General features: G+C 37.4%; 1 protein-coding gene across 2 annotated transcripts in view; it reads right to left on the bottom strand.

Moving 5' to 3' along the window:
• Nucleotides 1-210: 210 nt before the first annotated feature.
• LOC142338333 (major facilitator superfamily domain-containing protein 4A-like) overlaps nt 211-27,056 on the bottom strand; it is a 36,492-nt gene continuing 9,646 nt past the window's right edge. Inside the window, exons 4-10 of one of the 2 annotated variants that reach the window (XM_075388036.1) lie at nt 25,726-25,919; nt 25,023-25,199; nt 24,343-24,490; nt 19,246-19,275; nt 18,416-18,486; nt 18,059-18,182; nt 211-617 (exon numbers count right to left, since the gene is read on the bottom strand). In XM_075388036.1, coding sequence (XP_075244151.1) covers nt 415-617; nt 18,059-18,182; nt 18,416-18,486; nt 19,246-19,275; nt 24,343-24,490; nt 25,023-25,199; nt 25,726-25,919 — 947 coding nt within the window. In that variant the 3' untranslated portion in view covers nt 211-414. The remainder of the gene's footprint in view (nt 618-18,058; nt 18,183-18,415; nt 18,487-19,245; nt 19,276-24,342; nt 24,491-25,022; nt 25,200-25,725; nt 25,920-27,056) is intronic. The other variant, XM_075388037.1, reaches the window with a different exon arrangement.

A 27,056-nucleotide genomic window follows, 5' to 3' on the forward strand; every position in this document is an offset into this window, starting at 1 on the left:
CATATTGGCACAATTTTTCCTAAAATTATGTTAATTTTTTTCTCACTGTTAATACCATCTCATTAAAAGGCAAAAACACACACTCAACCCCTGCAAAAATAGTATGCTGCTGGTATGCTGCTGACCATTTTACTATTTCATTAAATGAAGCAGCTTCTTGTTCCCTAGTTAGTAATATCATAACTTTTTGTATCATAAACTGTGGTGGGAGGGGGTTGAAATTTGAAGAATTAAAAATTTTCCATGAGGGCTTATCATTTTGGGGCAATAGTGAATAATTATCTCCTACTAAAATCATTCAAATTTACACATTAAATAATATTTTTAATCAAAATACAAGTCTATACAAAAACTATATGATTTCCTCAAAGCAACACTGAAATTCATGCGTAAATTCTATTTATTTTGGCAATGCTAATTGTTTATTGAGGAATACGATTTCGCACCAATGCAAGCTGTTCCGCTCGTAGGCTGCCGACTAATGACGTCATTTTTGTTATTAGAACCTGATTGGTTGATTGGGCTGAGGACAGATTCGGAATTGATGTTTGGTTGGTGGATTCCGATGCAGTTCCACCACCACGGACACAAAGTCCCAATTCTTGTATAAGTTTTGCCTAAAAATATGGAACATTTAATATTGATGTCAGACATTCGAGCGATCATTGACAAGATCGTTTATGTGACTGAGGCCCCCTCTGATCATGTGTTTTTGGGTCCCGCCACTGCCGACTGCCAATTTTTATTGACCATTTTTAGTTCATCAAAATAGAGCTTGGACCACAACAAATTGTAAAAAAAACCAATGCACGGGTAAATTATGACTTTACAAGTTCCATCATTGTAGAGCAGACTAAACAAGAACTTTTAAAAAATTGTGAAAAATTGTGGTCAAGATTGGCTTAGAAAAGAAAACTTAAGAAAGTTTGGTTTGATTGGCAACATTGATTGTATGCATAAGAATCTTCGATATCTTCGGTTCTGAAAAGTAAGAAAGCTTTGGTATGTTCGGTTTAACATGTAGAAATTCGTCGGTAAGTTTTGAAGCGTAAAAATGGTCCGTTTTCTTCCTACATTTAGTTGTTTCTATTATAATTTCCTCAAATTTTTAATCCTCGCGATTTCTTCAAATTTTTTTTAAAATTCGGCGCACACATAAAATTTTTTTCTTCACCTCTTTGACACGTCTAGTTTACCAAATTCGAAGTTCTTGTATTTTCAACTAAATTTTTCGTAAATAGAGCGAATTGCAGAATGTACGAGCATTGCTATCATCATAGCAATTCAAAATTATTTGGACTATCTTGATATTTAATGGTTTGAAACCAAACAAAATAACATTTTGATACTTTTATGAATTAATCAAATCAAATTTTCTGACGTTTTAAATTAAAAACAAAACAAAGACCCAAACGCAAAATAGACCTTCAACTCTTTTCGTCTAAAATCAACAGCTTCGGAAGTCGGGTAGTCGCATGCTTGAGCAAGAGGATAAATGATTTTTAAAACGAAAAAGGCTGCAAAAATACCGTATTGCATGATCGTATGCCTTATGAAAATATCAAATGTTTAATGCAGAAAAAGTGAATCCAAGACTTTATTACGATCTCGTCTCAACAAAAAAAGAAAAACAGTACATTTTTCAAATTAGTTTGAGGTTCATTTGAAAACCGAACAGAAAATTAATAAAATGACATGAGCGAAGTTCCTACATTGATCTAAATGGGAAAAGATTGTTCAGTGAAAAGAAGTCGTTAAAGAGAATTTCACACATCAAATGTTTTCAAAAATGCTTTTCAGTAGTACAAAAATGGTCCAAATGAAAGAATTTTGTAGCAAAAAAATTGAAAGCGAATAGAAATTAGTAAATGTTTTGAGCGCGTTTATTTTATACTTCCCCAGCGGAACAAGGAACCTCGCAAATTTTACTGATACTGTCGTTATTTATTTTAATTGTTTATGGCAAGCAATTGTGAGTGTTTCGACAGTTTCAATTTATACTTGAGTAATATTGCCAGCAAAATCTTTATCTTAAAAGTTTTGCGAAGAATGGGTTTGTTACAAAATACTCTTGGTTGCTTAGCTATATCGGTTACAATAGCTATATTTTCATTTTTTGCCTTTTCAAATTTTTCGACTAATGGCGACAATGACTTCTATGAAATTCAACTCACAATTCGACAGATGTTGACGGCACTTTGTTTATGTAATAATAAACACTGATTAATCAACATGCTCTTAGTCAACATTTACGGACATTTAAATGACGGACTCAGCGCACATTTTGCCATGATCATACTATAATTCAGTACTGTATTTTTTCTGGGTTTGTTATGATCAAATCATCACACATTCTTATTTTCGAAGTAACAGCATTGCCTGTTTAAGAAGCCCATGATTGGAAATCTAAATGACTAATACATTACGCTTAGATTACTTGATTTGAACATATGAAAGCATTTCGATGATTAGATAAGGCGTCATTTCGTCTGATATGCAGTAAGATTAATTCCACGTGCCGCCAATTGATATTATTAAAACAAGAACTTTAACTACATTTGGGATTTAGTTTATCATAATCATTAGCTTGTTTGTCTGAGTGATTTTCGCATTCAATCAGTGATCAGTCAACTACTACAAGATTTAGTAACTTTTGATTCATTGATAAATCACTGATACAAATTGCAGAAAATTTAAATTTGGCGTAAAAGACCACCTACGTTTGATTTAATTTAATTTAACACATTTTGTTCGCATCTGTTTTCAAATTAAACTGATAGTTTTGAAATGTCACCGAGCAAATAACTTATTACTACTAAGCAAATTTGTCAGATGATCTCTCTATTTTGAAGAAATCTGTTCTTATTATGGACTGGCAAGAAATCACATGAACAAGTATGATTTCACATCAAAAATTTCAGGCGACCTTGCAAAATAGATCTTTTGGCAATCCTATTTGATACATAGCAGGCTATAAACATTAAATAAAGTTGTGGTAATTTATCTGAAAAAAGAACTTAACTCACCTCAACTGTTAATTAAAAACTGTCTTTCCTTAACTTGCCTCAAAGTAAGCTAACCCAACCTTATTAATTTCACCTTAAAAGTTAAGGCTTCACCACCTTCAAAGAAGTCGTCAAGTCAACCCAAATTTACCTTAAAATTTTTGTAAGTTTTCACCTTAACGATACTAAGAATACTAAGAATACCTTAACGATAATAAGAAACTTAAACTTTGCCTTAGCTTAATTGAATTATTTACCTTAACTGCTGAGGTAAATAAATCCTAAATTTAATATAAGTTGAGGTAAACTTACCTCATTAGTTTTAAAAAAATTAAAGTAAGTTAAGGCAAAAATAACTGAAATTGATGTTAGCAGTTTTTATCGCTTATATCCACACCTTGATTATATTTTTAAAAATTTTATTCAACCCGATAATACTACAATCAATTTGTTTTCAAATTTGTATAAGAAAAGTCCCTTTACGAAACGACGAATTCTTTCTAATTTTCTAAAATCTTTTGCAAACAAGATCAGATTTTTATGGTCGGTTTTAATCAGGGTGTCAATAGTGATAAGTTTCTTTAACTGTAGTAACTGTTTCATATAAAGAAATATATTCAAATTTTTTCATGAAGACGTTTTCTGGATCTGCGATAAAAAGCTACAGAAATTCAATATAATCAATGAAAAAAAAACAGTTCTACACATAATATTTTACAGCATTGTTTTTCTAAATACCTATGATCCAGTGATGTACCAGGAATTTGTTTGCACATAAAGGCAGGATTTCTGTTTCAAGTCTAAGATGAAAACCGACGAATTAACTCAGTTGAAAAAATTGAACGTGCTCTCCAACTGTAAAATTAGAAAATATAATTAGAGCAATTGTTCTGTAAGAAAATTATTTGAATTAAAAATTAAATGATGCTTTTTTGACTGGACTGGAAACATTACTTTGCTTGCTAAAGCTATTAATGGTCGCAAAGTTTATCTGGAGCTTCATGTTCGCAATTTGATTTTTTTTTGAATTTTTGCAAGTAATCGAAAACAAACAAAAACAGAAGAGAAAACAAAGAAGAGGAAGAGATCCGCCTCTGTTCTGACCCCCACTTTAGTGGGGAGGGAGGAACTATATACATAAATAGGTTCTTTTGTTCAGTCAATTTTCTCCGATCGATATCTTCAACGTAGAGAGTTGTGAGTGGTATCATAAAAAAGCACGTGCATCCCAGACAATGGAAATGAAAAGACGTTTTATAGTTTAATTTTTTTACAGGGAGTTATCTTAACTTTTAGTTTTTCAGTTATGATTACTATGAATCTTAAATGACCTAATATGGTTACTAAGAATTTTATATAACCTAGTATGATTATTAAAAATCCTATATGACCAAGTATGGTTACTAAGAATCTTATATGACCTAGTAAAGCACGTATATCCTAGAATATGAATCTATAAAAAAAATTTCGAATTTCGTTTTTTACAGGTCATTTTTACATCGAGTCATCGGGGTCTAAAGTTTTGTGAATATTCGGCAGTTTTTTTCATATTTTCAGTAATTTTTTTATTTGGCTCAACTTTGCTAATATAATTTGAAATAAGCTAAAAAATTTAACGGTAGAGTTATATTGTTACTATTTTGCATGAATTTGCTTTTTGCTTTTTTTACTTTTTTGGCCCAATTTGCTTTTTTGGCCCAATTTAGCTAAGTGGTTTTTTTGCTTTTTTGGCCCAATTTACCTAAGTTTGCCGGAAGTGGAGACCTCGAAACTGCTAACAAAACATCTTTAAAGAAACTAATTGAAACTTGGCGCCCTATAAAAGTCTTCTGGAATTAAAGTTTGCCTTTTTTACTAATTTAACTCAAAAATTATACAAAATCCATCATCGTTTTTTAAAATTTTTGAAGTATTTCACTCACTAATTGGTTTAACTCGCAAGTATTTGAAACAGTTGGGTGGTTTGGTGGGCACTTGGAAAATCAGGGATAAATTCGATGTCGTGGCTTCTTGAAATCAGAAATTTTTAATTTTTGATTTGGTGATGACTTTTTTTCAAAATCATCTGCTTTCGTTTTTAAGACTAATTACCAACAATTTTTTTTAGTCACTGCCTCCTTAAAAACAGCTCCCATGTAGCTCCAATGTAGCTCCCATATAGGTAAAAATGATGTCAAAAGTTGAATTGGTTTGTTTTCAGAGAACCTAATGGTTTTTATGGCTTCGAAGAAAAGTTTTAGTAAACTTTCACTGAATTCATTCGTTTGCCTTCAATTGTTATTCTTTTTTGCAGTCTGATTATTAAGTCCAAACTTTCAAAAAACTAAGTGGCTTCTTCAAGAAGGGTTAGTGAATCAGTATCATGCGTTCGGTAGTTACCTAATGTGTTTTGTGTCATTGAAATTATTTGTTTTAAGGAAATATCAGTGATTTACTGAACGCGTCATTTTTTTGTCAAATTCCTGTTAATTTTTGGGTTTTTCGGTAAATACAGGTCAAATATGCTTTGTTATAGAATCATACTGTTTTCGTGGAGGAGTGTTTTAAATTGACGATTTCTTGGTTTTGGTACTACGAGTTTTCAAGCAAAATTTTGTGATTTTCTTACATAATTGCCCATTTTGGCTATTGTTTTCGTTTCTTTGGTAATTTGTCACAATACTTATCAATCTAAGTGAAAAAAAAAATGAACAACAAAAGTTGTAACTGAAAATTTTATTGTTTTCATAACATATGGTATTAAGGGCTGCGTTACTTATTGAAGAGTTTGGTAGTGTTCTTTTACCCTGTATTTGTTGTTAATTTTTGATGCCACATGGCAAATATTGCGTAACTAAAGGTCTCAGCGTAAATCTACAGATTTTTAAATGAACCTAATAACTGATATCAAAAGATAGCTAATGGTTTTTTTGACTTAAATATATAATCTTTTTAAAAAAAGAAACGATTCCTCAATTTATCCCTTTTTATTCAGGTTTGCGTTTTTCGCATTTTACAATGTAGTATCATTTTCGTAGCTCCACCTTTTTATTGAGAGTTTGCCTATTTGTTTTGTTGAACCAAACGCTGTTTTTTCTGTTACTTGAACATTTTTCCTGATGTCTTCAGGGCTTAGACACTTTGTTTCAGAATAGTTTTGTGAAATTTAGATACTTTTATATTTTGGTGATTCTTTTTGCTGTCATTTTGAGAGATTCGTTTTACAAAAAACATTTCAGGATGTTCAAAAGGGACGCAAATGAAGATTAGTTGTTCTCGCGGTTAATATTTTAGAATTTTGATGGCTTCAACACTGTGGTTTCGTAAAGTTGTTTTTGAATTTTTTTAGCTCAGATTCTATTTAAAGTTATTCTGTCGTAGTCTCCTTAACAGGCGCTATTGGCTTTCGATGAAGTCGCAAGATAAACTGTCTACTCTTTAGGTCGAAAACTTATGTCAATTATAAATTTAGAATATGTTTGATTTTTCAAAAAACACAATGGGTTTCTGAGATTTACCAATCTTTTTTCTGTTAACTTGCAGCTTAGCATCTCTAAGTCACATCCATAATCTATTAGAATACAAATTTTACTTTAGAATGGTTGTATTTTCTTCAAATAGTCTTTGTTCTTCGTTCAACCACTTTGTCGTAAAACATTCGTGATTTTTGCATATTGTCCCGTTTTTGCAGGTTTTTATTTTCCTTTTCGCTGTATCACGATAATGGGTGGCCATCTGGTCATTTGAAAAAATGCAATAAAGAATTTTCAATGTTTTAAGAGAAGAACTCGATGTTTAGTTGGCTGGGACATCGTTTTCGTGCACTTCTTTTTCGTTCTGCACTTCAAAAAAAAGCAGCGTTTTTTTAAATTTTGCTCAATTCCTGTCGATTTAATACCAATTCGCATTAAGGAAAAATCCCATATTTTTTTAATGAAGTACAGGTTAATCTTCTTTGGAGTAAGTTTTATCTGATAACATTATTTTGATTTGGTTATTAGAGATTTTCAAAAAATGGACAACGAGTTTTGGTCGTAATTAGTGTTTGTAATTATTTGACTTTTATTGCAGTCTCTTCTGGTAATCATACTATGGTAATCACAGGTCCAATCGGCCCTCTAAGGTAGATTTTTTTATTCATTTAGTAGTTTGTTGAACGATATATTGATTTGTTATTTTTTGAAGGATTGAAAATTAGACGCAATTTAGGACTCAAATAACTGTTGCATAGCCTGAAATACTATGATAAGAAATATGCCTGAGTCAAGCGCTATTCGCTTGACTAAGGGAATAAGTTAAAACAATATTAACTCACCAACATATATGAATAAAGTATATTTATATGCAGTCTATAATTGTCTTTTAAGTTTTATTTTTCTTTTCTTACTGATTCATTGATCTTGATGAATTCTTGCACCGTTGATTGTCTCCATTCGTAATTGATCCAAGATCCACCAAATCGTCAAAGATGATAAACCAAACATAATTTATAAGCAAATATTGAATAGGAAATGTAGTTTGAATTTAGGAGCAAAAGTCAGCAAGGAAGTCAACCCTTTTTAATGAAGTACCAACTTCATACCCCTCATTTAGTAGAAAAACATATGTGCAATTCATTAAAAAGTAATTTACTTGAAATATGGGTATGTGATTCCGATTGAAATTTGTATGCATGAACAAATTAGGAATAGATGCTGAGGAGAGGGCTGGTAATTCCAAGTTCATGCTCCATGCGGTACGTATTACCAAAAGAAAAGAAGCAGAGTTCTGACGTCAATGCTTTTGATTGGCTGAACTTAAGGCATATGGAAAAGTAGGATAAAAGAAGGACTCTGAAAAATTCAAAATCAGTTGTTTCGGACTTTTTGGAGCTTCAACAACGGACTTGGCCCTCTCTCCAGCTACCCTCTCCAGAAGATTTCAATTCAATCTTCTAGCTGCAACTCTCCTCTTCTTCCTAGTCCAGTAGCCAACAGCAGAAGTGAGGTTGCCCCCTTGCAGAGGAGAAGCACAGGAACCCGGGAGAAGACCAGAAGAGCGCGAGGCTCAGTAGAAGGAGGCTCTTGCTCCCGAGAACGTGTTTGAGCGCGCAATAGGCAATCTTACAGTGGTGGTCCCAGAGAAGCTACTGTGAGAAAGAAGGGGACGATTTCCAGCTTCAGATGGCACAACCAGGAGCTGGAGCGGGAGGAGGTGGCGGCGCTGCAGTGGCTCCAGCGGCAGGAGGCCCCAAGCCCAAGTACACAGCAAGTTCCCGTCGAAGTTTTTCAACTCTTTCGACCGTTGGGCGAGACACTTCCATGCTGTCTGTCAAGCGAACGGGTGGAATGACGCTCAGTCAGGAGGAATTCTGCCAACATGCTTGACTGGTCATGCAATTGACGAGTACTACATACTCCCGGCGCAGTTCCTGCAACAGGAAGCAGGACACCCAGCACCAACACCCCAGATTCAACTCAATGAGTTGAGGAACGGGATCGGAGACTACCCAAACCTTAGGACGGCCAGGGCAGAATTCAAAAGCCTGCAACAAGGGGAGTCTGAGAAGATTGTGGATTTTTACCGACGAGTGAGGAAAGTTAGTGAATCGGCCAATGCAGCTCTAGCGGCAGATGCAAGGAATTTGGCAGCGAAGGAGACCTTCATAGAAGGATTGATGGACCCCGACGTGAGGGGGCACCTACTGCGGGAAGAACCCGCAACGCTGAATGCAGCATACCAGAGAGCACTTAATCTAGAAGCAGTGACCAAGGTTGAGGCTCAGAGATACCGCCGCCGTGGTGTTGGTGTATGATATGTGGACGTTGAGGGCACAGACTTGGGAAACAGTTCTGCTCTAGATTCGATTCAATCATCGCTTGTGCAGTCCCTTAAGATGCAGGAGGAAATGATGCAGGTCATGAAGAATGGTTTCCAGGCAATGAAACCTCAGCGACCAGGAAAAAGCGAAAGGGCAAAGCAAGACGTTGAGTGCTATGCATGCCATGAGAAAGGGCACTATTCTCGAAACTGCCCAAATAAGAAGGAGCATTTAAACGAGGATCGGCCGGGGCGAGAACATAATCCGCCCAGGACTGCTCCGGCCAGCAATGTGTCACCCATTTTTGTCCTAAAACTACCCGGATCCTCGAAAGCGAAGTCAGTGGGAGAAAGTAGCGGCCCATCGATACTAGTGAAAGCCGATATTGGTGGAGCTGAAAGAAGGGCTGTAGTGGACACCGGCAGTGGGGTAAACCTCATGTCCAAGGAGATAGCAGAACAGTACCCCGTGCCCCTATAGAAGTATGAAGGGACAGTGTACCATGCGGAGGGCAAGCAGATCCGACTCCAGGGTAAAAAGACCTTGCCAGTTTGCATGGGCGGCAAGTTTGTGTGCGATGCAGACTTTCTGGTAGCCCCGATGCTGCCAGTGGACATCATCCTTGGCACAGCTTTCCTCAAGCCCAATCAATGTTCGATCAATTTCCACACGGGTCAATTGTTCACCGGTACTACTGAATCAAGTGCTGTGACATTCGATTGTGTATTCAAGACCGAAGTGATTGCCAACACTATTGACCACGGACCAAGTGAGATGAGCGGCTTCGAAGGAGGATTCTTGACAGCCAGATGCCTGAACGCAACAGAAATAGCACCCTACGGGAGACCATCTGTGGAGATTGAGATCTCGGAGAGCGGGGTAAACATGTCCCAAGGAAATTTTCTGGTCTCGGAAACAAATTGGCCCAAGAAGTCATTACTGTCAGTTCCTGCAATTTACTCGTGTGATGGCGGGGGCCATGGCAAAATAGTCATGGAAAACCATGCAGACACAAGTGCTTACATCGAAGCGAGTGCCCTAATTGCCAAAGTTAATAAAACTGCATGGCCAAAGAACCGAGAGGAGCTAGAGGATACTAACTGGCTCTTCGAGAAATTTTACGAATTCGAGAGTCCCACCCCCAATCGGTTAGCGTACGAAAACCGTGATTATGTTTCTGAAGAACACCGCAGAACGCCAATGGTGAAACTGATGCCCAATTCGCCCGAAACGGAGAACACCTTAATAGAAACTGACAACGCACTTGGACTCCGTTTCAAATTATTCGGAAAACGATCAGAGGCAGTTTTTCATTGGGACAAGGGGTCCAATACATGTTATTACATTAACCCCTGGTTTCAACAGGGAGAGAAGGTATTGTACACAGATCTTTGGCGCTTGCTGGCGAACCTTCTAACCAAAGCCGAACGATACCACACAATGGAACTCAGAATTGACGAGAAGGACTTGAAACTCCTTGGATTGAACATGGAGATCATACACGATTTCATCATCAGAATATTTGGCGTTTCCAAGGTTAGATTTTGGATCATCCCTGACCAACCACCTGCAGAAGTTTTAAATGAAGACTCAATAAAGGGAGCCCCTGCGGTGCTCTCAACAATCAGCAAAGATGCTCAGTTCAACGCTGACGTACACGAAATCATGGAGGCACTCCTTGAGAACGCAGAGGGGGTAAACAACCAACAGAAAGACGTAGTGGATCAGATTGTCTACAATTTTAGAGCCAATTTTGCAAAGGATGACAATGAGTTGGGTCTGACCAACCCTAGTTGAGCACAACATTGACACCAGCGAAAACGCACCAATCAAGCTACCGGCTTACAAGACAACTCCGGCTAAGCTGGCAGAGATTAAGAAACAAGTGCAACAGATGCTCGACTTGGACATCATCCAAGCGTCAAAAAGCGATTGGAGTGCTCCAGTGGTATTAGTGGGAAAGAAGGATGGCACTTCACGTTTCTGTGTAGATTTCCGCAAACTAAACGCGATCACCAAAAAGGACGCATTTCCATTGCCATTAATTGATCAGATCTTGGATTGCCTGGAAGGGGCCCAATTTTACAGCTCCTTGGACCTAGCAGCTGGCTACTGGCAAGTACCACTCACTGAGAGTGCTAGACCAAAAACAGCCTTCTCAACGCCAGATGGGGGCCACTATGAGTACAAGCGGCTACCCTTTGGACTGTGCAATGCGCTGGCAACTTTCCAGCGCCTCATGAATCAATTGTTCAAAGAAGAGTTGTATGATTTCGTGACCATCTTTCTAGATGATGTCCTCATCTACAGCCAGAAACTTGAAGAGCACCTCCAACACCTCAAAATTGTCATGGAGAGACTAGCGTCAGCCGGATTGAAACTGAAGCCCTCGAAATGCAAGCTGATTCAAAGAGCAGTGTCCTATCTTGGCTATCACATTGGAGCGGATGGAATATGGCAAGACGAGGGGAAATTGAGCGCCCTATCGAAGTGGCCTGAACCCACGAATACCACGGAGATACGATCATTCGTTGGCTTCTGTAGCTACTACAGACGATTTGTTAAAGACTTTGCGGGTATAGCGAAGCCCCTACATGAGCTTACTAAAAAGCACCAGCGATTCTATTGGAATGAAAATTGTCAGCGCTCCTTTGAAGACCTCAAGAATAAACTCATCGGAGCACCAATTTTGAGTCATCCAAATTACGACCGACTTTTTGTTTTGGACACTGACGCCAGTAACAACAGCATTGCGGCTGTTCTGTCGAATCTCGACAGCAATACGGAGAATCCACTAGCTTTCGCTAGTCGCGTGCTGACGGGAACGGAAGTAAACTACAGTACAACGAAGAGGGAGGCATTGGCAGTTGTTCAAGCAATAAAGTGGTTCCGCTCCTATTTGCTGGGTATTCCTTTTCATACTTCGGACAGACCACGCAAGTTTACAATGGCTCATTCGTCAGAATGCTGACAGAATGACATACAGAATGATCGAGGTGTTGCAAGAGTTCGACTTCCAAGTAGTTCACTTGCCTGGTGAGAAACATGGCAATGCAGACGCTCTTTCTCGGCAAACAACAAGGGAACCTGAGTGGCAGGAGGGCGAGGAAGAGGCAGCAACTGGATCCTGTCCGGAACCCACGAACTTGGAGACGGCAATAGCGAAATTGCGAGAACCAGAGGTTTTTCTTTTGTCGATAACGGAGCCGTCGGAAGAAAACGTGGCCTCAGTGGAACTCAAAGCTAGCAGTGATGAAATCAAGGCAAAACAGAGGGAAGACTCAGCTATTACCACGATTCTGCAAAAAGCTATGGTACCACTGAGTGACAGACAGTACAACTGCAGTACTTTTGGAGTAAACCCAATGACGAGGGAACAGGCTCAGAAGCTGGGACCTGAAGTCCTCGGGTTGTGGAATAATTCGGAGCAATTAATGATGAAGGACGGTATACTCATACGAAAGTGGTATACCCCTGGCAAAGACGGCTATCAAGAGCTTATCGTTGTACCACAAGTTGCAAAGCGCAGCGTACTAGAACAACTGCACGACTCCAAAGTAACAGGAGGGCATTTCGCATTACACAAGACACTCGAGAGAATTCGACAACGGTTCTGATGGCCCATGATGAGAAGAGACATTGATAAATGGATCAAAAGTTGCAAACCATGTGCAGCGCGATCGACAGCTGGCAGAAATTTGAAAGCCGAGTTGCAACCAATTACAGTGGGAGTACGGTTTGCGAAAGTGGCTGCCGATATTTTGGGGCCAGTAACGCGTAACCGAGACACGGGAAACAAATACATCTTGGTCATAACTAATTATTTTACAAAATACGTAATCACTGTCGCTCTCTGAACAATAACAGCGGCAGATGTGGCAAAGGCATTCGTTGAGAAGTGGGTTTTGCGGTTTGGAGCCCCCGATACGTTACATACAGACCAAGGAACCAATTTCTGCAGCGAACTCGTAACTGAAGTGTGCACCCTCCTGAACATAGAAAGAACCCGGACATCTCCATACCACCCACAAGGAAATGGGCAAGTAGAGCGCCACAATAGAGTTCTGGCAGATGTGATCTGCAAATACTGCTCAGAAAATCCAGGGGAATGGGAGTCAATCCTACCATACGTAGAGTTTGTGTACAACACAACTGTCCACAAGTCGACAGGAGAAACCCCCTTCTCGCTAGTGTTTGGAGACGAAGCCGTCTACCCAATTGACTTAATGTTCCCCAAGCCACCAGACACAGAACTTACAGTACACGAGTACACTCAACTTTTGGACGAGAAGTTTCGGGAAGCCCACATGTGTGCTCGTGAGACCCTAGGCGCAGTACAACAAAGACAGAAGGATAAGTTTTTCAAGAGAACGTACGGAAAACCGTATCAGAGAGACGACAAGGTGTGGCTCTTTTCGCCTCAATTGGCAAAGACAAAGAAGTTCTACCAACCATGGACTGGCCCATATACCGTCGTACGAAAAATTAATGAGGTTGATTACGAAATTTGTTCCGAGAAGAACAAGAAGAAAAACCAGATTGTGCACTATAACAGACTGAAACCTTTCAAAACACGATCAAAAAATGATTGTCAGCATCTGCGTCGATCCACGCGAATTGCAGAAAGACTAACAACTGAACGTTATGATGCGGACCATTTGCCAAGTAGCGACGATGATTATGATACCTTGCTCCAGCGTAATCGGAGGATCCACAGGAGAGTTAGGGAGCCTGTATACGACATGTGGGACGACGATAACATTGGTGGGGACATACAAAAAATATTCACTGAACCACCCCAATTATGGCTCCGATTCCAGAAATCAATGACGATCAAGAGCCAGCAACTAACGAAATCGAGCCCGAGCAGGAAGTAACAATTGATGAAATTGAAGAACAACCGGCGATCGTTGCAGACGAAGAGAACAGAATTGATGATGATGAACAACGTCGATATCCGAGAAGAACACGACGACCAGTAGACAGAATGGGACTGTAAAACTTTTATATGTTGCATGATAGATTTTTTTGATTACAATATCAATGCAGAAATAACGAATGCGAATATGATACTAATTTTATATAGTGTAATCAATCTACAGAAGAAAATATTTTAAAGGTATGAAGTAGTATTATACAATGCGCTAGGTCAAAGTAACCAACCAATCACAAACAGTACCAATCCTATTGGTTAGTTTTCAACTTTAATAGTATAAATAGCGGGCTCCTGCATTTCGAATTTTTTTTTCTGCGTTACTTTGTCTTGGCTTTACCTCTTATCCTGCTTGATAAAAGTTTGAGTGCTAAAATGCTGCGAAATCTTCTCATATACTGGCTGGTTCTTTTCAAACCTGGTGATTTCGAAAAGGACGATTGGCCAGAAGCAGGAGTGGTGTTCATCTCAGATACGACGGTGTTTGTGGCATCCTCTTTCAAGACGATGAGAGTGTTTGTGCCCTTTCCGGAACTCCCGCGTATCGACGTTACCCAACTGCAGTTCGCAAGACACAAACTCGCGCATGATGTGACCCAACAATGGGACGGAAACTACAAAGGACGCATTTTCTCTTCCACGGTTGTCACCGAGAGTTACGGAAACTTGACTGCTAGTGCTGTTATTGAACTAGAGAACGAATATCAACGACTCCAACAGGATTATCAGCTATTCAAGGACCGGATGTCATTGTTTAGCAACCATTCCAATGTGGTACATGAGGAAACGAGGCAAAAGAGACAAGTCAACGTGCTATTGGCGGCAGGAGCGGCACTCATCCTGGGTCCGAAGCTGGAGGCAGCAGGCTGTAAACTCTTCTCTATATTCGGTTTATGTAAATCAAAGGAAGCAAGTCACATAGAGAAACTGCATGAAGAAAACCAGAGAAACAAGTGGAACATAGACTGGCTAAACACTCAAACGGGAGGTGCAGTCAATATTCTGAGTGCCGAGGAACTTGCAACGCGCACTCGTGTCGAAACCATCAGGAACAATACCGACAGAAATTTAGACTTGCTTGTCAACCAAATCAATGAGATGAGGAAAGAATGGGAACGCATGAGCGGTTGGGGATGCAAGATAACCGAAGCGTATCGAGATGGGTTGAAAGTCAGTTTGCAGATCGAGAATCTGCTAAGAATTATATCCAAACTACAAGGGCAAGTTCTCTCTGCACGTGCCATTGTGACCAACCTGGGATATGTGCTAAGCGATGCCCTAGTTTCTCTAACCAAAGGATTAATACCAGCCAGCTTATTACCGCCACCACAAATTAGGGACATTGTGTCAAAGATGGAACAAACGGGATGGTTCCCGCAATCAGCAAGAGCGAGATGTCTGCATATTACGAATTCGAACTCGTAAAAAGCGCCCAAATAACATCCCAAGGACTCCATATTGAACTCGAAATTCCATTTCACCACACCTACGCAAAATACCAAGTCTATAGGACTGTGGCGATTCCACAACCACTTAACAGCGGAAAGACGGAAACAGTCTACGATTTTCAGAAAGAGTACTTTGTCGTCTCCCCACGGCAAGAATTCTTTGGGGAATTGGATAGATCTGAATTAGTCAAATGCCATGGCACTGACAGTCTTCGGTTCTGCAAGAATCTGTTTGCTCTAACAAGATCAGCGAAGAGCTCGTGTCTTAGCAGTCTGTTTTTTGACCAAAAGACTGACGCGATGAAACTATGTCCACAGAAAATAATCCCGTTGCCGGCCAACCCCTCAGCTCAGTACCTGAAGCAGTCTATATTTCTTCTTCAGTCGGAAAACAACAATTATCATCTTCTTAACGTAACAATGGACACGCGAGCAGGCCAAATACCTGGCTGTAGAGTTTGTTTAGTGCAACCACCCTGCAATGGACATCTAGAACTCCCTAGTGGTGGTCTAATCCTTCATCCGGAACCCGAGGTGTGCAGTGTTGACACTGGAAAGATAACAAACATTCAACTACCTGGGATCCTACAAGAAATGTTTGATCAAGTGGAAAAACAGTTCCCTTTGGCACCAGCCCCCGAAAGAGATCATATGAAATCGGAGATCTTCAAAGCCGTCAAATTGACACTAAACCATCTACCGGACGAAAATATTGATGCCGAAAAAATACTTCAATTGGCAGAACAATTTGTACAGCATCAAAAGATGCAACGTCAGGACTACAGTGAGAAGCTTATGCAACACGGGATAGTTCCCTTCAACAGTTTTATATTCCTCGCTATTCTATTGGCAGTTAGTTTGGGAGTTGCTTGTGGTCACTGGAAGCTTCTGCGAAGACTCCGGCTGTTTCTTGCGAATAAACTGAAACAAGAGTCACCCACAGTAGAAAGAGTCACATTCAGCAAAACTAATGAGAAGGAAGAACCTGTAGTTGAACTGCCGGCAGGGAAGCTAGACTTCTATCCAAAGATCTAAATCTTTACAATTGCTAAATTTATATTTACTTGATCACTGCTATTCAGGAGAATAGCAAGACTAGATGAGGGGTATGTAGGATTGTAAATTAGACGCAATTTAGGACTAAAATAATTGTTGCATAGCTTCTAATACTATAATAAGAAATATGCCTGAGTCAAGCGCTATTCGCTTGACTAAGGGAATAAGTTAAAACAATATTAACTCACCAACATATATGAATAAAGTATATTTATATGCAGTCTATAATTGTCTTTTAAGTTTTATTTTTCTTTTCTTACTGATTCATTGATCTTGATGAATTCTTGCACCGTTGATTGTCTCCATTCGTAATTGATCCAAGATCCACCAAATCGTCAAAGATGATAAACCAAACATAATTTATAAGCAAATATTGAATAGGAAATGTAGTTTGAATTTAGTAGCAAAAGTCAGCAAGGAAGCGAGGCTCAGGTGGTTGATTACACCATAAAACAAATTATATTACCCTTTTTAATGAAGTACCAATTTCATACCCCTCATTTAGTAGAAACACATATGTGCAATTTATTAAAATTAATTTACTTGAAATATGGGTATGTGATTCTGATTGAAATTTGTATGCATGAACAAATTAGGAATAGATGCTGAGGAGAGGGCTGGTAATTCCAAGTTCATGCTCCATGCGGTACGTATTACCAAAAGAAAAGAAGCAGAGTTCTGACGTCAATGCTTTTGATTGGCTGAACTTAAGGCATATGGAAAAGTAGGATAAAAGAAGGACTCTGAAAAATTCAAAATCAGTTGTTTCGGACTTTTTGGAGCTTCAACAACGGACTTGGCCCTCTCTCCAGCTACCCTCTCCAGAAGATTTCAATTCAATCTTCTAGCTGCAACTCTCCTCTTCTTCCTAGTCCAGTAGCCAACAGCAGAAGTGAGGTTGCCCCCTTGCAGAGGAGAAGCACAGGAACCCGGGAGAAGACCAGAAGAGCGCGAGGCTCAGTAGAAGGAGGCTCTTGCTCCCGAGAACGTGTTTGAGCGCGCAATAGGCAATCTTACATTTTTTATCTCTTCCTCATTTGGTAGACATTTAAGTGAAAAATGTAGATGATCGGGGTCGGAACTTAATGTGCAAACGCACATAACAGAGCCTCCTTGTCTAATATAGAATGAATTACAATCTGCTGCTTTGTAAGCAGAATGTGAAAATGGATGTTGGATTTAGTAAGTCATCTTGAAAGATTCCCGCATTCTGTTTTATACTCCTAAACGTAATACTGCACGTTATATTTACATTACAAGCAGCAATGTTGAGAAAAATGATCAAAGTCGGTTTTTATGTGTGAATGCTCATAACAAAGCACAATGGCAACAACTGCTGCAAAACTTGAGAGAAATAGAGCAAATTTCGATCTGCATTTTCGCTAGAGAACCTCACGATATGTGGAAAAACTTTTGCGTGGTGTTCATAAATTTAGGTAGTTTGCGCATAGCGAGAAGAGATGAGAACATTTGAAAATTTAATTCATTTGCCCCCCCCCCTCGCTTGCTTAGATGGCACATTGATTTTAAGCCCCCTCCTCCCCCCTTTTGCGCATATTATTTTTTTCTTACATGGTAACGTGCTGTATAACAATACGCATTTTGAAAGTGGAGCTAATAAAAAACTTTCAGGGCAGAAGAGACCATAAGAACTTAGCCTGACTAGGTCTTTTTGAGGCATGCCGAGTTTTGCCAAGATAATTAGGATCTTGAAATCTTGAGAATCTCGGCAACAGGACAAATTATTGGTATCTGATATTAATTCTAACATTACAGAGAAGGAAATTAAAAGTAAAAATGTATCAAGACTCCTTAATTGCATTGGGTGTACACTTACTGGCATCTTGTTTTGAGATAACATTGAAAGCCACCAGAAGGGCGAGGAAGAGAAGGAATAGGCCAAAAACACTTGCACTCAACTCGTAGTAGATCAGAGTCACTGGCCCCACATTGTCAAACAGCTGGAACACAAACCGATTGTTTACTTCCCAAAAATTTTTGCGAAGTGACAGTTTTTCCCTTTCCTCCTGACTGATTTAACAAAACCCAAAAGTTATTCCATTAATCGGCAACAGGTTGCTTTGAAACATGCAAAGATTTTCAATAAATGGTCTGATTTGGAAATTGCAAACACCTTTGTGGGTTCACGAACACTTTTAAGCACTACCAAGACAAGAAATCTTCTGTCACTTACCCATCCAACCAATAGAGGAGTACACATTTCTCCCGCGGCAGCAAACATCACCAACACACTTGTCATGAAACCTAAACATACGGAAAAACAATTTAAAAAATGGCCTCATATATAATTTGCCAAACTTCTTTTTAGTATTTCTGATATTTTGCTTACAAATGTATGTGGTGAATTTGAAACACTGTATGTCAGTTTTTTGTTAGTTCTTCGATCGCTTTATAAAGACTTCATATATTATGGCCTAATAACATTTAATGCAACCGTCATTTATTTTAGATAACCGTTTAAATCAACGGAAGAGCAAACTAAACTTTTGAACGTATTTTTGGCATGGATTAGAAAGATAAAGTTGAGAGTTAAAAAATGAGCAACGATTGAACAGAAAGAACTGATCAGGTCGATTTGTTCACCTAAATGAGAGTACTTTAAATTAGACTCTTGAAAAACTAAATAAAAAGGACATTTATGTGGGTTAGTCAAGCACCAAACTTAACTAATGTTAGTTAACGAGCTGTTAAATTAACTTGGTTATTTGTCTTCGTTAATGACAATTACTCACATGAAATTTCTGAAATAAATACAAACAGAAATTGATTGTACCATCTTTGAATAATTTTCTCGAACAAATTTATACCGGTGAAGCAACGTTAGCTGTAGGTTTCCCAAGAAGCCAGGCCGCAAGGGACGTAATATTTTTCACAGTGGGAAAAGCAAGAAAGCTAAATGATGGTGGTGTCATATGAAAGGAAACCTGCAATTGGAACACCACTGGGAGGGGGGGGGGGGGTATAAACTTTTTGTTTATAATTTCACGGCACTATCAACTCTACCTGTTATCCTCATATCTATACTTTGGTAACCTACACAGTAATCAACATTAAAATTTTAAAATATAGGGAAAAAGTTAAAAAGAAATGAGCTCCTTTGATTTTACAATTTCTGCAGTAGATGTGTTTATTTTCATTGCCAGTGAAATGGTATTTGCTTTGATGACAAATTTGCTTTTGTTTTTCAATAAGCACAGAAAAGAGAAGCCTTCAGACAAATAGAGAGTTCTTGAATAAATTTGGTAGAAAGTGCTGAACTGGTTTTCTCTAATTAGAGCTCAACGCATTACTAATTAAAAACGACAAAAAAATATTCAACATGTATTCATAATTTAACAATGGCATAACCGATATCAACCTCTGTCGTATTGATAGAAGCACAAACCTTTTGCAACAAAAATTGCACTCAGGTAATTTTTTGTTGAAAATTTAATAGAACAGAAATAACAGGAAGATAAATCTCAGTTGCAAATACAAAATCTGGCCCTATCTTTGGCAAGACAAAAAATTTAGGTTCTTCTGTGTTCAAATTATTGCAAATTTTTGGGAGTGGTTGATATGATTTTCAATTATCTGTTAAAGATGAAACAAAGCATTTTCCATCAATTAAAAAAGTATTGCACGAAACGGGCATTTTTGATGAGGAGGTTTTTACGCATGCAAAAACTTCTGAGGTATAGTTAAACATTATTCACTGGTGGGCCGCTCTATCTTCAATAGGGCTACTCCAAAAAATTCCACTATTATATAATCTCCCTATCAAAAGTACTGGCTTCCTGTGAAAATTTTCCAATTGATGAAAACCCTCTGTTTCGTTTTTGAGAGAGAAAATTGAATAACACATCAACCACCCCAAAAAATTTTGCCATAATTTTAACACTGTATCCATTCAAAAACGTTCTCTCTGAAAAAATAGGTTTTCAGACTTTTTTGCTACTGAAATGCGCAAGGTTTAATCCATGCAGTTCATCGGACAGCCCAGTTTTTGAACAAAAAATTCAAGTTATTTTTCTTCTAAGTATAAATGAAATTTTTTTAGTAAAATAAACTTATTTGAATGCCAATTCATATTTTTCTTTAAAAAGTTGCATTTTCTACGCGGGGTCTGTGGTTTCTGAACTGCATCCTATAGAGGACAAGAGGCATGACCATGGATATCGGTCCTTTGGTGAAAAGGTTTGCAAGACCATTACATAGGAGTGCAATAATTTGTTCAGTGCACGTGCAGTGCAGTACAAAATAAATTGTAAAATAAATGCTACCTTGATTGTAACGGTTAACAATGTTTTCTTTCTAAATTTATATGTAGCTATTATATAATGTTTAGCCGGCTTTCAAGTCGTTTTTCTTTCAATTCGGTTCACCTTGAGCTCACCGTGTTAGGGCTGAGGTAAAAATTAGTTCCTCTATAATTTTTCGAAATTCGTGGGCAGTTGATTCTAAGAGTTATCCCGTTCGATCAACATTTTCACTGCATTGTGAATAAATTTGATCGCTTAGGATCTCAAACTTAAAATCGTGGACACTAAAATTATCTAAGGGGTTCAAAGATGTCTTGAAGTTTCAGGAATCTAGAGACGCTTTTAGTCCATTGTACTATAAATGTAGTAAAATTTCCCCTATCAGCTAACACTACCCCCAAAGCAACTGCTAAATGGAATTTTTTTGTTCAACTTATTTTTAAAAATATCAATTTATTTTAAGAAAATCTGAGATCAATGTTATCACAGTCGAAAATTTTTTAGCTTTTATACAGCGTGCTTTGTATTTTGAGCTTCAGTTCGCAATGAAATGTGTGCCAAAATGACTTAACTGTTTTTGAGTAACTCTTCACACACTTTTATTATTTGATTTGATGACTTAAAACCAGTTTCACTTTTTCCATCGACAGGAGAGAGAGCATTGTTGTTTCTTAAACAGAAAACGCGTTGTATACAAAGATGACTTGTGTTAACTTAAATTTAATTACGTTAGGATTGATCTGATTGAGGTACATACAAAAAATGTACATACAACATACAATTTTAAATAATCCCAACAAAATTGCCTTGTGCACATGATACTCATGCAATCAAAACAAGGGTTGTCACGAAAAAAAAACAAAAAAGAAACAATCAACAAACCATTGCGAAATGCTGTAAACGCAAATAATTTATTTTATGGTTAATTAACTATGGCATAAGTGGCTGTTTCCCAACGCAAACCCAGAGAATAGCGGGCTGGGGGAGGGGGGCACTTCATAAACCTTTATTTCATTGGCTATAAATATAACTTATTGAAGTGCCATATTTTTTACAAAGATATCAAAATATCTTTCTCATAGAAGGGCGATGTTATTTTGTAGACCAAGGAGGTGGCGAAAATTGCCTGTGTATGGACTGCGTTACTTTTGTTGGAAATTTTTTTATTTTGTTTAATGGTTTTGAAGTATCGTTATAATGGGTTCGCTTATGCTGACCAGCTGTCTTAATGCCAACCTTTATCATATATATTGTTATCAGCAGTCAAAACAAAACTTATAAACATGACTCCTCTTTCGCAGCAGTCCACTTTTCACAGGCCGAAAAATTTTCTAATTAGTATGTAAGAGATATGTTGAAAAATGCACTCATTTTTCAAAATTTTCAGCTCAAAAACCTTTCATAATAATTCGCTGAAATCTGCTAAAACTTCGTAAAACTTGCGCTGAAAACTGCCAAAACTTAAGAAAAAGCTCGCGTTGCCTGAAACTTGAACCCTCTTCTCCATTGAGGTTGCTATCAAATAACCCACAACGCCATTGATACCTGAAAGTCGTATCAACTAATTTGATTTTTTTATTAAAAAATAAATATGAAAAAAAAATGCGCTGAAAATTGAGCAAAATCATTACATATTTTCAGCGCATTTCTTACAAAATTCTAATTTTTTCACCGCGTTTCATACATAAATGCTAACAAAAGATCAAATTAAATGGCACAAGTTTCAGGAATCGGAGCCAAAGCGTTGAAATCCATTGTATTTGTTTAAGAAATGCGCTAACAAACTGAATACATTTCTTACGAAATTTCAACGGAATTCAGCGTAATATTAAGTAAAATTTTTGCACTCAAGTTCTTGAAATACAAGCGAATTTCAGCAAAATTCACCGCATTTAGCGGATTTCTGACATAAGTGCAACTGAGTCAGCGCTTTTCTTAAAACAAAATTATGCAACGAAACAGCGCTGACATTATGACCTAGGGGTGGTTTACGACTGTGACAATTGTTATCGTTTGTACCCACTATTTTAAATTGGAGCTCTAAGTTATCGAAATTTTGAATTCTTCTAAAACTGTCTTTAAACTTCTGTTTTTTTTTAAAAAAAAAAGAGAGAACAACAATCTTAAGATTGGGGAAGCTCACGACGAGCTCAAACAATCGAGTAGCCACTTTTTCAAGAAATATTGAGCTTAAACCATTGCCAAATTTCTTTATTTTTTGAAAATTATTAAAGATCTGAAAGATAAACAAACATGTCAACGTTAAACTTTTATCAAATCAGTTTTTTTTCCATCCACTAACCAAAATAAAGTTGCGGTTGATGAGTAGCAGCTGACACTTTCCAAAAAAAGAAAACTTATTTGAGACAAAAATCAGTTTTTTTTTAATTTTATTGTTCAAACAACTGAATAGAGAACCGGTTTCAAATTTTTCGCTAGAAATCACCATTTGTTCTCAGAATCATATCAAAAGAGGAAAAAGAGTTAGAGTGCGGCTATATTATTTTTCTTTATTTAAAAATTTTGCAATATCAGATGTATCAAAAAAATTGCAAAATATGACGCAACTCGAGTTTCTCTTACAAATTTTGGTTCTTTTTTCAACATTTGTTAAACTATTTACATTTAATTCAAGAGTTATTTGTCGATAGTGATGCTTGGAGACTCGAGGAAAAGAAGAGTTCTCAAAGAAGTTTGTTCAATTTGCAAAAATTTATTAGATATATTATTCCTACTCTTTTGATCAATCGCAAATTCTTACAAAAAAAATTTGAGGAAAAAATTATTTATATAAAAATTTGATAGCATTCTTAGAACAACAAAAGTTATACAACCAAGTAACTTTGCTTTGCTCAGTCTTTTCTGCAAGAATTGTAAAATTCGTTTGATCGAAAAGGGAATTTCGATCGTTCGTTTTTAAAAGTTTGGCGTCACACGTTTAGTTTTCATGACTACACTTAAGGAAAAACTGTTTATTCATTTAGCCGAAAAACTTAGATTAATGAGTTCCTTTTATTTTATTCTTTTATTATCTTTTATCGCAACTTGGATGTTTTTCAAAATGAATGATGAAAACTCTTTCATCTTAAATATTTCATGTGAAACAAGCAGTTCAAGTTATCTAAAAATTCAATCTAATATCAAAAAGAACAGCTTTCAATATAAGGTTTCTTCTCGAAGTTCCTCTTCAAAAAATTCTTCTTCGACTCTGCAAAAATAGTTCTAAAATTTTGTAAACACTTTAGCACTTACTTTTTTCTCATTGAATTTCGAAATAAAAGTTATTTTCAACTAGAAAAAAGCAGAGAATATTGATATTTTTTAGAGAAGCAAAGAGGGTGATAATTTTTTAACATAGACACAATATTCAAACTAGAAGCGTAGGATTTGGATAATTACTGTAAAATGGATAATCCTATAAGGGATCTTCAGAAACTTCTCTATGGCATGACCAAATTTAAAATTTTAATAAGGAAAACAGCAGAAAATGTGAACAGACAAATGGAATGCTTGAACAAGGCTTTGTGAGTCTATACACTATATTTATTCTCTGCTCTGCGCACAGTTTCATAATCAACTGAAGAAATTGACTGCTCGGTAAGACATATTAAGCTAAGAATTGGTAACTAGTCCTTGTTTGTCGCATTTTAACTTCTCGGCGTTTACACAGATTATGCAACTTGCGATGCGAATTTTGTTGTGGCCTTCACGTTAAAAGTGTAACTTGGCTTGAAAGCAAATCTGGGAGATCAATGTTATCCTAGGATAAAGTAATGGTAACTTATCGGCATGAGTTCGAAGTATGGTACAATGAAAAGTGTATTTATATTTACTATATATCATATATCATTGTACTGACTAGATATGGAGAGGTATTCTTCGGCCATGGCAATGCCAGAGGGGTAGATGGAGGAGAGGAACAGTCCATATATGGCAGTGGCGATGAAGATGACCACTGTCCGGTCTCGGAACATGAAGAACAGCACCATCGCCAAACCACTCCCACACTAAACAAGAAGATAAACCATTAAACAAACAAGTACATGAACAAAAACACGCGGATATAACACCGCTAAGGAACTCAGATGGTTATCTTGTAACTTCCCTCGAAGTTGTTAGCTTGCAGAATTCCTACAAAACTCTGTAGTGATTATATATATATATATATATATATATATATATATATATATATATATATATATATATATATATATATATATATATATATATATATGTAACATATATAATTTTGATGGAGTCTTGAAAAAATCTTGTTGGAGTCTTGAAAGACTTTTGATGGAGTCTTGATGGAGCCTTGATGGAGTCTCTTGTACCGGTCTTCAGAAAAAAATCAACAAGAATAAGCGAGATGTTAAAGGCACACTTAATTCTTTATAACCGGTCGAGGAGCGTTCGGGCTCTCGATGCAAAAATCCATTATGAATGATGCTTAGTTTTGTGTGATATCATATATATAGTCACAATATAGCTACAAAAATGGCGAGCGCGTTTGGTGGCAATAGGAGTAAGAAAAGTTACCAGATTGACGAAGAGCATGACTGGACTTGACACTAGGGCAGAGAGGGGGATGGAGAGGAGGCGACCCAGGGCAAAGCAGCCCCAGAAGGAGGCAGTGAGGTATGCCCCAGTTGTGGCACTCATCTCTATCTGGCTATTCTTGGAGGAGTAGGAGTAGATGTAGGAACCATACGCTGACTAGAACACAGAACAGCATCTACTTATGTATATACACTGGATTGGCCTTGTTATAACTAATTTAATAATCAATTTGCAATCCATTTTGCATTTGTATCCGAATGTTAACAGAATATTATCTATCTGATGTTAAGAACTTATTTATTTAATGGCAAGATTTTGATTCTCTTCATTACTCGGGTTAGTTACTCAAAATGATGAGAATCAGTTTATTCCTCGAAAAAGTTTATTACTGAGAAAAATAGTTGATTATTGAGACCTGGGAGTAGTTTATTATTGAAAAAAATAATTTTGACCACTTTTACTAATTTTTGATAAAACTGAATTTGAGGCGAACTTAACTGAAAAGTTGCTTACCTGGAATTGCTAGTTAGTTAATTTCCCATTACCGATTAAATTTAATTCAAGTGACCTACAAAAATTTAATTTTGCCTGGCTGTCATGCTCGATGAAATTATTGCATTGTCAATCATTCTGAAAGTAACTTGGGGGCTTTTTTTCAGGAACACTTTTAAAATTTTTTAACCTGAGCAGCATCGGCAAAGAAGAGAATGAATCCAATCATGGATAAGATGACATAAGTTGTATGGATTGGGATTTTGCTCTGGACCTCTGGCTCGTGCTGGCTACTGGTACTGCTACTCGTCTCTGTTCCCTGTTGACCTTCCTCTATTGTAATCCTACCATCATCTTTATGTGCTGATGAAGATGATGATTGCTCTGAATCAGAAACATAATAACATAGAAATTATGATAGAGAGAATTGAAATGAAAACAAGATCATCCAGGATGAGGTCCCAGACCGAAAGTCCAGATGTCCAGACAGTCCCATTCAAAACATGTCTATGTCAAGACCGCCCCAGACGGAACGTACTCAAGTCCAGATTTTCGAGCGTTCAAAATTATTTGTGCGTTCTTCGCGCGTTCAAAAGACCCTATGACCAGACTTTCGTGCGTTCCAAACCAAAATTCGTGCGCTCAAAATTTGAAAATTTGTGCGTTCATCTCCAGATTATTGTGCGTTCAAAAACGCCTATGCCCAGACTTTCCTGTGCTCAAAAATTTTCGTGCGTTCTTCGGGCGTTCATAAGTGCCTCTGTCCAGACTTTCGTGCGTTCATGTCCATACCTATTGCCAGTTTTAATCATATTAGTTGTGCACAACATTTTTATAATGTATTCATTTCAATTATAGATAATTTTGGGTGATGGTTGTGATGAAGTGCCCCAGCAGTTGGTACATTTTGAAAGAATAAAATGTGCTCGATGAAAATATTGGTTAAAGGGTTGCCAGTCACCCTGTAATTAAAGCTTGATTATGTTTTGCAACTTCAGCAATAGGCTATAATACTATGCGTTAAAACACTCACGTGCACATTTTAAAATGCGGGAGTGAGACTTTTATAAAAAGAGATTTTTCACTAAAAGTTGCTTAAGATTTTAAATCCCGACTTTTTCCTCAATTTGCCGAGTTTTCTTCTAGTTTTCTTCCAGTTTTATTCTCACCTTCAAAAGTCTTAAGCTCAAAAGTCTTCACCTTCCGCCGAGTTTTATCCTTCAACTTCAAAAGTCTTAAGCTCAATTTAAAGCCTTCCTGCTTCAAGTTCGCGAAACGGCGCTGGCCGAAATGAGCCAGTTAAGTGCACTTCTCTCCGAAGCACGAAACATTGCAGACGAAACATCACAAGACGAACAAGACTTCGTTCAATTCAGAAACAAACGAAAACGAACCCGAAATTATTAAAACACCAACTCAGAAACAATCAGACCAGTGATAATAACTATTAATCCCAGGCCAACACAAGTTCATTTTGCTCGTTTGATGAGAAATAACTTCCCTCAACTCAAAATCAATTGC

This window comes from Convolutriloba macropyga, chromosome 4 (assembly GCF_964194025.1).
Source record: "Convolutriloba macropyga chromosome 4, txConMacr16.3, whole genome shotgun sequence".
NCBI lineage: Eukaryota > Metazoa > Xenacoelomorpha > Acoela > Convolutidae > Convolutriloba > Convolutriloba macropyga.